This window comes from Passer domesticus, chromosome 1, assembly GCF_036417665.1.
Source record: "Passer domesticus isolate bPasDom1 chromosome 1, bPasDom1.hap1, whole genome shotgun sequence".
Classification (NCBI taxonomy): Eukaryota; Metazoa; Chordata; class Aves; order Passeriformes; family Passeridae; genus Passer; species Passer domesticus.
Genome location: NC_087474.1, coordinates 140,091,813 through 140,102,867, shown reverse-complemented (window position 1 = coordinate 140,102,867; position 11,055 = coordinate 140,091,813). Strand labels below are relative to the sequence as shown.

The 11,055-nt window shown below is 37.5% G+C and overlaps 1 protein-coding gene across 7 annotated transcripts in view; it reads right to left on the bottom strand.

Annotated features, from left to right (window-relative positions):
* Positions 1–11,055, bottom strand: part of VPS13B (vacuolar protein sorting 13 homolog B) — a 426,582-nt gene that overhangs the window by 47,675 nt on the left and 367,852 nt on the right. For all 7 annotated transcript variants that reach the window (XM_064392805.1, XM_064392810.1, XM_064392794.1 and 4 more), the window contains 2 exons: positions 7,560–7,741; positions 5,439–5,788 (listed from right to left, as the gene is read on the bottom strand). In XM_064392805.1, coding sequence (XP_064248875.1) covers positions 5,439–5,788; positions 7,560–7,741 — 532 coding nt within the window. The remainder of the gene's footprint in view (positions 1–5,438; positions 5,789–7,559; positions 7,742–11,055) is intronic.

Sequence of the window (11,055 nt, the reverse complement as noted above, 5' to 3'; positions counted from 1 at the left end):
ACAATATATTTTTCCCAGCATCTTTCCATCCCTCTCTTGCTGCTTTTCGTCTGGCTGCTTGGCACTCTGTTGGCACAATGAAACTATATGACAATCATAAAAATTGCCACAGCTACAGGTCTTCTACCTCTGAAGGCACGAGCTATAATCCCCTATACGGGAGAGGTCAAATTGTGACTAACAATTTGATTTGGAGACCATCTCATATATTTCTGCCCTAGTCATGTGTGGGCTGGCACATTCCACTTACAAGCAACTATCTAGCAACTGCAACGATTATTCAAAGAAACAAACATTTGGATAGTCTTTATGCAATTTAACTGTTCTAACCCAAAATATTCACCTTCTTGTGGTTTTTGTTACCTCTTACTGACCCATCTTTCTTAGTACACTGTTATGACAATAGTTTTCTGTTGGTTGGTTTCCCTCTTCACAACACAGCTAAGCAGCTCGTTTCTCATCCTTTCTTCCCATGATGTTTTCTCTAACTTATGGAACCAGAGCTGATTCTGCTTCCCCTCCTTGCTCTCTCAGTGGACCTTTTATATGGACATTACAAAGCTAGCACCTTCCCTGCCTCTAATCATATGGATCCTTTAGCTTTTTGATAACAATGTGCCTGGAAGCCTGCAGAAATTCAGAGCTCAAACAAGAGGGAGAGAAATATTTCCTCATAGATCCCTATGCAGCCTTAGTTATCCTTGAAAACCAGTCTGGTGCATTGCTTGTAGCACATTACTGAGTCATGCACATGCAAGTTTCTCTGAGAAGTGAAGTGTGCAAGGTATGCCCAGTTTAGCATTCTTAAATGCATGTTCACTACTGGTGTCTCCAGAAGAACCTAAGGTGAATCTACAGGATGTTTGGGGCTAGAAGGGATCTCTGGAGGCCACCAAGTCCAATGCCCCTGTTAAAGCAGGTTCACCTGAGCAAGCTGCCCAGGATCCCACACAGGCAGCTGTTAAATATCTCCAAAGAAGGAGACTTCACAACCTCCCTGGGCAATCTGTTCCAGTGACTGGTCACCCTCACAGTTCAGATGTTTTTCATGATGCTCAGATGGAACTTCCTGTGTTTCAGTTTGTGTCTGTTGCCTCTTTATCCTTAATCAAGGCAGGTTGTAATTCCTTTTGTAACTGAATGTCAGAATGATTGCCTGGGTGTGTTTGTGCAAATACCATACACCCTAGGAATATTTCAGCATGAGAATATTCAGATTAAAACTTATTCCCAAATCTCTTACTTCTGCATAAGATCAGGTATCTTTTGTGAAACAGCAGCCAGGTGAGCATAACCAAAACTGCACCTCTTCCAAGCAGTAAAAGATTTACAGAGCAGTATGTCTGTATCACATTCAGTAGCAGATCTGAGTGTGCTAAAGGCTGACATTTACAGTGAGTGCAGAGTTTATTTTGGCATTTTCCAGTGGAGGATCTATGACTTTTTACTGTCAAGTTGCCATACCCACATACCCTTAAGTATACCGCAAGTATATGTATTTTCCTGTTACAGCTTTGCAAAATGTTCTTTTTAAATGGGAGGATTTACTATTCATAGAGCTCAGCATGTTGTTAGAGTCAAACCTATACACAACCCCAGGGGAATTTAAGAAAAGCCTTTTCTTTTCACTCCAATACATGTTCTTGATACACAGAGATTGAAAGAATAATGTCATAAGATGATGAACTTCCTTCTTTTTACCTTAGTAGCTAACTTAGTTTCAAGTAAGCACATACAAACTGTAGGTTTTTGCATTTCCCAGAGGGAAAAGAGAATCCAGCGAGTTTTTGGCATGCATAGAACTTCTAACTTCTGCTTGGGGAATGTTATCCTATCAGGAATTATTAAGACACTTGCACACATTTTAGTGCTGATGAATGACTGCCATTAATCATTAGTCTTGAAAGCTAGATTTGCTACTAGATTCAATTCTTTTAACAACAACGGTTCTCAAAGTTAAGTGAAAGAGGTATTTTAGGTTCCACTTTATAATAGTTCCAAAATTTTAACCAAGGAAACACCAAGATTTGCACGACAGGGCATTGGTCTGTACTGCCAGGCTTGAGAGAAAGCTACTGATGCCTCGAGTCTTAATAACAACAGATGACTAAAGGAACATCAAGGAAGCTTGAGGATGCTTTAGCTCAGTGTGGCAACTATCCACTGGACACACATGAAAAGGATGGAGTGAAGACATCTTGATTGATAAAAGAATGTCTAGAGAAACCAGGCAAATAGAACCAGGCCATTTGTGTGGCAGTGATGCTGAAGGGCTGAATGATGATTCCAGGAGCTGAAAACACCTAAGTGTGGATTAGGGAAAAAAAAAACAAAACCCTCTCTGAATTAAAACAGCAAATCAAAAGTATCAGCAAAAGATTAACAGCTTGAATCAGATACAGATTAGGGTCAGTTCCTGAGGGACAATTTCCTGCCTCTCTTTAGATCATTTTTCAGCTGTTATTTTCTCTCAGAGAGGCCTGGAAAGTGTCTCTCATTTATTGGTCTTTCAAATATTTTGTGAATTCTGTTCAGAGAGGGGGGAAAACATCCCACATAATACTAGTCACCAGGGCTTTTCAGTCTCAGGACTTTCTGCTTGTGTCTTATCTCACAGCTATTTCAAACCCACACCGTAAAAGACTAGGCCTCTTCATATGCACAAAGTTTTTTTTCTTTGTGCTTCGCAAGCTAACAAAGACTTGTGCAAGCTTTTTCTCCACCTCTCATGTCCACACAGACACACAATATCACCTAGTAATGGTTTTTTTTTTCAAAGAAAGTCCTTTGCAATTTGTCTCCCTTGCAGGCTCTCTAAGAGAAAATAACATTTTCCTTAGGGTTCTTTAAACTTCACTCATAGCAATATCCTGGCATTATCAGGTAGAAACCTTCAGTATCCTTTTCCCTTTGTTCTTCGTGCTTATTGTAGAAAGATGGGGAAACCACTGCGATCACAGATGGCATTTGGACTGACTCAGCTCATTAAAAAAACTTATGCAACTGCCAACAGAAAGGTTAAGCACCCAGCAAACCTTGAGGAAAAGAAGTTCTAGTGGTGTAAAACAGGTTTAAAACAGGAGATTTTCTAATTTCTGAGGAGTTTGGGAAAAGAGTTGCAATGCCTGGTTTATGTGAGACCACAAAGAAAAAGCTTTTTCCCAGAAATAACACTTTGTACCACACCTGGGGAGCTCTTGTCTCAGCTGACCTCTGTCTCTAGATATCTCAAAACAATAAGGCTGTAAAACAATTCATGAAGGCTTAAATGCCCAAATAAAGGGAAAAAAATACCACACGCTCCACCAATGTATGTTCACAGGAAACATGCATTTTCTATCTCACTTGATAGTTTCTGTATTATTATTAAATTATAAAACTAAATTAATAACAATATTGAAGTTCCTTGCCCAGGTCTTTAATTATTAAACCCATTACTCTAGCTTTGTATTTAGATGTGCATTAGTCAGTTACTGCTTGTACTTAAACAGGGATTTCAGATTAGACAGTGAAATATGTCAAAAGGGGAAACTGTTTTTAAAAAGTGCTAATCCTCTCAGATTTTCAGCATGTGACTTAGAAGTATAAAGCCTGGTATTTTTTAGGCTTAATGTACTTTCAAAATGCTCACCATTACTTAATTTAAAAAAAACCCCACCAACAAAAAAAAACCCCACAAAAAATAACAACAACAACAAAAATCAGTCCATATCTAGGAAACAAAGACACTGACAGAGGCTTCTGTTAATTCTGGACTCCTGACCTAAAGGTGCATGGCCAAATTGTTTCATGCTTCATCTGTCTGTCTACTGACTCCAACATCACTTGTTGCAGATTTTAATCCAGTAAAAACTATGTGGAGAATTCAAATAACCCTTCCTGGTTATTAAATTCATGCTTCTAGTTGTAGCTTTTATACTGCATTTTGTGTGAACAGCAGACATCAAACAATGCTTATTATTGGGAAACGTATTCCCTCCCTGTTCAGGGCATGCCAACCCCCTCAAACTGAGGTAAAGTCACATAAAAAACATCTTGGCAACAATTAATTTAATAAGCTATTTTGAACCCACTTGTGTGTTAACTGTTCCCTAATTTCAAAGCGATGCAAGTTTTTAATCTCAAATACTCTGGGCTAGATACCCACCACATCAGAACATGGTGGCAAGTACCCCTGACATGAGAGGAAACGAGAAAATTACAGCAACAATTACAGAATTATATCCTCCTGTGGCTCATGTTAACATTGCCAAATCCATGTATAAATCAGTACCAACTATTCATAGAATGTACCTGTCAGCAATATACCATGCGACATATGGCTCTACTTAATCAAATATACAATTCCATTTTTTTCAACTCAAAATATTCCTTGAAGGCACAGAGGAGTCAGTCAGTCATTCACACTGTGATGTGGTTTAAAACATTTAAATATTTATGCACCATATTTTATTTATATGTATAGCTATGTCTGAGAGATCTTTTTTTCCCCCATCCTAAGAGGAAACTGACCTTTCTGAAGGCCATTTTGCAGTAGTTGCCACACATGTCTTAGATGAGGGACTAGTACTAAGTCAGAAATATTTTGGGTTTAAACAGCCTACAAGGACTCTCTTATACTTTCTATGTTTGTTTTTTATTAAAAGCATTGTTCAAAATATGACAAAAAACAGAAATTGGAGCTACAAAGATTTTTGTTCACATTGATATTTGAGCCAGCTGTGAAGATTTAAATCACACTAGATCTTGTTTTATGAATGTCCTTTTGCAACAAGAAAACCATGGAATGCCCTTAAAAAAGAATTTTTTGATATAAAACAGATGTTTTATCCTTTTTTGGGGGCTTTGTTATTGTAGTGCCATGATAGGTAATTAATTCCCAGGCTCCACATAGGTCTTCAGGCAGATGAAGAGAATGATTTGATTTCAAGGCTATAGTGAAGTCAGGGAATTACAGGCCTTTGAGGGGTCATTGCAGAAGCAAGTTTCTTATACTGGGACTGGCTTCAGCCATTAATGCTGCTTCCACAGAATGTAACGTGAAACTAGTGTTGAACTTCAATAAGGATGGAAGTAGTAGCTGGAAACAATAAGTGCTGTTGCTCAGACTGAGCTGAGCTGACGTATCATGAAAAGACACTTACCTTTTAATGAATTAATAGATTATTTTGCATTTCAAGACCAGAGTTTTGATTATTCTGATATGATTCCATGTAGTTTCAGTGAAATTCAGGCCATTCTGGCTACATTCACCCTTACATACTTTTTTCCTAATTTTCATTGCTATCACAGAATTAATGCTAATTAGGAAAAAAAAAATTCAGTATACGTTAGGAATTTACATCTTGAAATATTTTAATGAAAGCAGCTGATATTCTAATTTGCTATTGAATTAATCACAGTAGCTATATTTTTTCTCATTATTGTGTTTTGCATACCTGTTGCCAAGCTTGAATTGCTGTATTTAGAGAATGAAGTGCATATTGGCCAAAGCTGATGGAAATAGGGTCAACCATCATCGTGCAGTCGAACAGCCTTCCTGCTGTGCCGCTGGAAACAGCAATCTGCCCCCAGATTTTGAAAGGTTTCACAACACTTTGCATGGTCACATTTCGACATTCCAGAAGTTTACAGTCGGCTTGAGTCGAAAACTGCATCTCCTGGAACACTGACTCATCGTTCCACTGACGAAGATACACGTGAGGCTCATCAAAGGAAACTATCATGTATTCTAGTTCAGATGGCATGTTCTTATCAGATAAAAATGGCTGAAGAAACTTTGGTGGTGCTGAAAAGCAAAAGAACAAACAAGACTAGAACCATTGCTGCACTCTTTATATTTTTGTGAATTGTGTTTTTACTGCTTGTACGTAAAGATGAAAACAAGTAAATCCATCAAAGAGTTGACATTTCTGAAATGAATCCTGTTCACACTGTTTGTTAGATGTAAAACAGTGTCATAATTAATAGCAGCTGCAAATGAAAGTATCTGCAGAACAAAATCTTTTCATGGTAAATAAACCAGCCAGTGAAACTGCTTTATCTGCACACTGCTCAATGCTTCAGATTGGCACCTATTTGGAACAGGAACCATATTTCTGGGGGAATTTTTGCTACAGTAGGTGTATATGATATTGCACTCATAGCACATTACAAACACAATAAAAATTGGCAATACAGTATTTGCTGACATGTGACTCTGCAGGCTAAAAGGCTCCACACTGGAAGCTGTCTTTTCTGCAATTATGGACAGTTCAAGACCACAAACCCACTGAAATGCGACATACTACCCCATAATACTAGAAATGAAACAAAACAGTATCCTGAGACTAAAGCATGAGAAATGTATCACAAAAAAGATCTTATCAGATTCGTTGAAGTCTCAGTGGTGCAAAGTGCTGAGCACTGAGGCAGCAGACACTGCAAGGCACGTACAGCCCTTGTGTAACATTAAGCATGTGAATATTTCCATTGATGCTATTATTTATGTTGCTGGAACTATTCACATGCTTAAAATTAGCATATGCTCTAGTGCTCTGCAGATTTGGAACCAAAACACTCATCCCTATCCAGGATCAAGCCCTGTTATTCTACAAACTGTAATGGTTACAACAACTTTTGTGCTCCCTTTGTGTATAGCATAGCACAAAAGGAGCCCCAAAACGTAAAGCCTTTAGATGCTGTAACAACAGTAACAGCAGCATATGCTCAGTCACTGTTGAGAAATAAAACAGCTGCGTTTGATTTCAATCAGATTTTTGCCTTTTCCAGTATATGTAATTTTAAAGACTGAGCATCTGAAATTGGACTGTAATAGTGAGGAAGATTACGTACTGATAGAGGTAGCTGACAGAGAAGAAATTATTTGCTAGTCACTGAATGTCAGTATTGGTATGATTTGATAATGAATATATTATAATACTTGCAGAAACACAAAAACTACACACAAAGAAAGCTGTCCTTGTCAAAATTATCCCAGAAGTTTGCCCATCTTCCATAGAAAGCATTCCTGGCATTTGAAAATCAGACAATAATCTAAAGATCTCTTGGAATGTATTTGCCATTAATGCAATGACAGAGCACTGAACAAAACCAGATGTAGCTCCAAAAGTGATCATAACTGAAATAACTTAAATCTGCAGTTCTCAGAGCTCTTCCAAGGAATTTTTACTAAGCGGGTTGCAAAATCTTCAAGTATTTTAACAGTACTGTTAATACACTGGAAAATGTAAAAGATCAAATTCATTCACTAAGACGGCTCAAAAGTGAAGTGGCACCTGCTGTCCCTAATCAGACTATGGAAACAGACGGCTTCTACAGTTACCCACTGCAGGGGCAGGAAGGGGCTGCTCCTCCAGCCTCACTGCCAGCCCTGTGCACAGGCTCAGAGCACACAAGTCATCGGTTTCACCCTGAAGCCTGAGCCACTGGTGGCTGTTTGTGATGGCTTGTTGCAGGAATGCCTGTTTGAATGAGGAAATGGGGACTACACGGAGCAGGAGTGCTTAAGCAGCATCCGTGAACTATGATTTTATTATTGTCCATAAAGCAGTACCTACCTGTGCCAAGTTGATCAAGATGATGGCATAGATGGACTTCCAAACAGGTAAATTGGATCAGCACACTCAGTGATGGCACAAACCAAGGAGTAAAACAGGAGTCAACCCTGGTGCAGGCCGCTAATGCCGTGGGGGTCACGAGCTGATCGCACACGCTTTGGGAGCCAGATTCACTCTCTGAGCTGCAGAAGGAAGGTAACAAAGTAGTACTTCAGCACTTCCAGGATTTTGCAGCTTTACAGCAGGAATTGAGGATGTTCCACACTCATTCTCTGACACAGACAACATCATGGTTTTATTTTAACTGCTCATGCCAGTGTCTGTACTTTTTCCAAAGCAGACCGTAACAGACAAGACTGCAATCCATCCATGCTTTTATCAAGCTACGCTTTCAATTTACAAATATTTGAACCACAAACCCAAAGCCTATTTGCAGAAAATAAAACCAAAATATGCCAGGTATCTTTAATTGTTGAAATGGTTAAACAGAGTAATTATTGTTATTAAAGCTATAAGAATGAGGTGAAAGGTCAAGAGAATTTGGTTTTTTCCACTTGATTTTAAGGAAACCAACTTCAACCACCAAACTACTTCTATGTATGAACCCCATGTCTTTGTAAGCTTTATTTCCTTTGCCCTTCTCACTCTAAAATCATGATTCAAAAATTATATCCAAGTACTATAAGCTCAGTCTGGAGCCCTTTACTAACATATTAACTATACATTTCACGTGCCACCCTCCAGATTTTTTTTCATAGCTGTGCTCCTAACACCATGAATTTCCAAGCATTATCTTTCAGTCTCTTGAGAGGAACTAACACTACATCATAATTCTATAACCTGCTAAGACACCACAGAAGTATAAATAAACTTTCTAATTTAGCAAAAACTTACTCTCATTCCATTTGAAGTTTGACTCTCAAAAGTTTTAGTTTAAAAGTTTAGATTTGATTCAAGAGAATTAGAACCACATCCTCAGTCAAATAATATCTTTATTTTTAAAATAAAATTTAATGAAAGATGGACTAAGGTCAACTTAATATTTTTGTCAGAAAGTCATTAGATTTTATAAAGCACTATAAATCCAATTCCATTAACATTTTAAAAAATAATTTAAATTCAAACATAAGTTTAGATGTGAACAATGGCTTTCCAAGCAACATACCTTAAGCTTTTAGGACCGGGTTTTTCATCATGCAATGTGTTTTACTTCAAAATTATGCACAAATATAGTAGGTACTCAAAATATTCAGCTGCAAATGCATGGAATTCCATGGATAGGTAAATGGATCAGTATTATTTAGTGTTGCAGTAACTATCTAGTAGAGTATTTATTTACAGAGCTTAAATCCAGCTTAAGGCCTGCGGACATAAAATACTTACGCAGCAGTAAAACCAACTAAGATTAGCTAATTATCAAAGAATCATGCCAAGATACTAAGAATAGATTAGGCCAGGAAAATATGAAAGATAAATTACTTAATCAGAATTTTAGCTGCTTTCCTGTGCTTCTTTACCTGTTTAAATTGCTTGTTTACATTCCAAAACCAGTGTTGTACGCCTTTTGAGAACTGGCACCTTTGGAAATAAAATTATTCTTTGTGTTCACATGATAAAATCTCTGTGGGACTGGATAACAGAGAAATAGGATGCTTTACTTTGCTCTGTCTGCCATGGATATTTCTTAGATTGCTGGAACAAAGGAAGGAACCAAATCCAAAAGGACAAAAATTCATATGCTGATTTAGACAACTAAGTGCTTTTGAATCTGAAAAACTGGTTAGTTCTTTCAAAATAACTATTAATATTTTAAGATGTTTTGCTTGTTGCGTTTTGATTAGAAACAGAAATTCAGGAACATATGAAATGAAAACAGTTTTATGTTGGGGTAGATGAGAGCAAACAAATGTTAACCAAACTATGAAGAACTTTAAAAAAAACTAATTGCACCTTGATATTCTGAATTAAGACTTGATTTCATGAACAGCTGTAACACTGATTGCAGTAAAGAGGAAGGAAATCTATTTCTGATATTTGAGGTTTATTCTGACAATATATATTTATTGTCCTCAGAAACCTATTTCTTGACTCATCTATCAGTGACTATGCATTTTTATTTCTTTTGATGTATTTTGGAGATGCCTATTTTCATAGCATAAAAACCAAACAAAACCTTCCAATTTATTATTTAGTAAAATTTATATATCTGCTTTTTATTTATTGAGCATTTTAGTGTGGTGGAACTTTTGTAATTTCTCACTCATAAACACCATGATGACAGAGCAACAGAACATGCCTGATGCAGAAGGAAATGTGGCAGGAGCTTCACACCAGGGAAATATTGTAACGCATTTAGCCAATTTTTTTCTCCATTTTTTCTGCCCCACAAGCAACAGACCACAGAGAGGTAATACTCAATAACTTAAAATGCTGGGAACAAAAGGATTCAAAGCTGCTTTTTGTTTCCTGATGGAGCCACCTTAGAAACCAAAAAGGCCCAACACGGAAACCTTGCAAAATTCAAGAGTCCAACCAGCTTAAAAACTTAACAAGAGAGAAATAGCAAATGAGGGTTGGACAAAGTTGCCCCATGGGACAGAACTGGCCTTGCATCCTCTCCCCTGCCAGGAAGGGACAAGCACTGGCAGTGGGGGACTGAGAGGAGCAGGACAGAGCATCCTAAACCACCATCTCTACAGTGAGAAAATAGCCTTCTAGGAACCATCTGAAAAGAACTGCAACAAGGATCTTTCACCACTGCTTTCCTATCTGCCAAGACTTTTTCTGAAGTGTAATTGTTTTATCTGTGAGTGGGTCCATTTGATTTTTACTCAACCAGAAACAATATTCTGAATTTTAGCCACCATGTCATTATGAAAATAAGAGTACAGTAACAGTATAAGTCAGCTACAGCACAAAATAAGCTAAAAGCAGCAATCAAGTTATTATAGTATTTTCTTTAAAAAAACCCTACTATAATAAAAAGTCATAATATAAATAAACAGTTTTTAAAGACGAACTGTAGTAACTATCATGACCCTGATTTGAAATTGAATCCCATTTAAAATTTTTGCCTAGGTAGGCTTCCATCAGACCTGCAGCACTGCCACTTTCTCCTTTAACTTTGCAGAGAGCATGAAAAGAAAAAAAAATGCAGCCCTTTATCACATGTTTTGCACAAACAGCAATAAAGCAGTGTTAAATGAAAATACAGGAAAATGTCTATTAAGTCTTGATGAACAAGAGTAGGAACATTAATATCAGAAGAAGATGCAATTGTGAAACACAAATTTGTTCATCAAGTGAATACAATACAAAAACACCCCCACAATTCTTGGCTTCCTTGGACCTACAAAGTGAAGTGTGGACTGTCCACAATTTTTCAGCTGCGAAAGAAGAGGAAGAACCAGATTCTACTGCTTTGTGTTTGGCACATCATACTAAAGCAGGAATGTGACAAAAGCAGAGGAAATTAAAAATAAAACTGACCTGACTT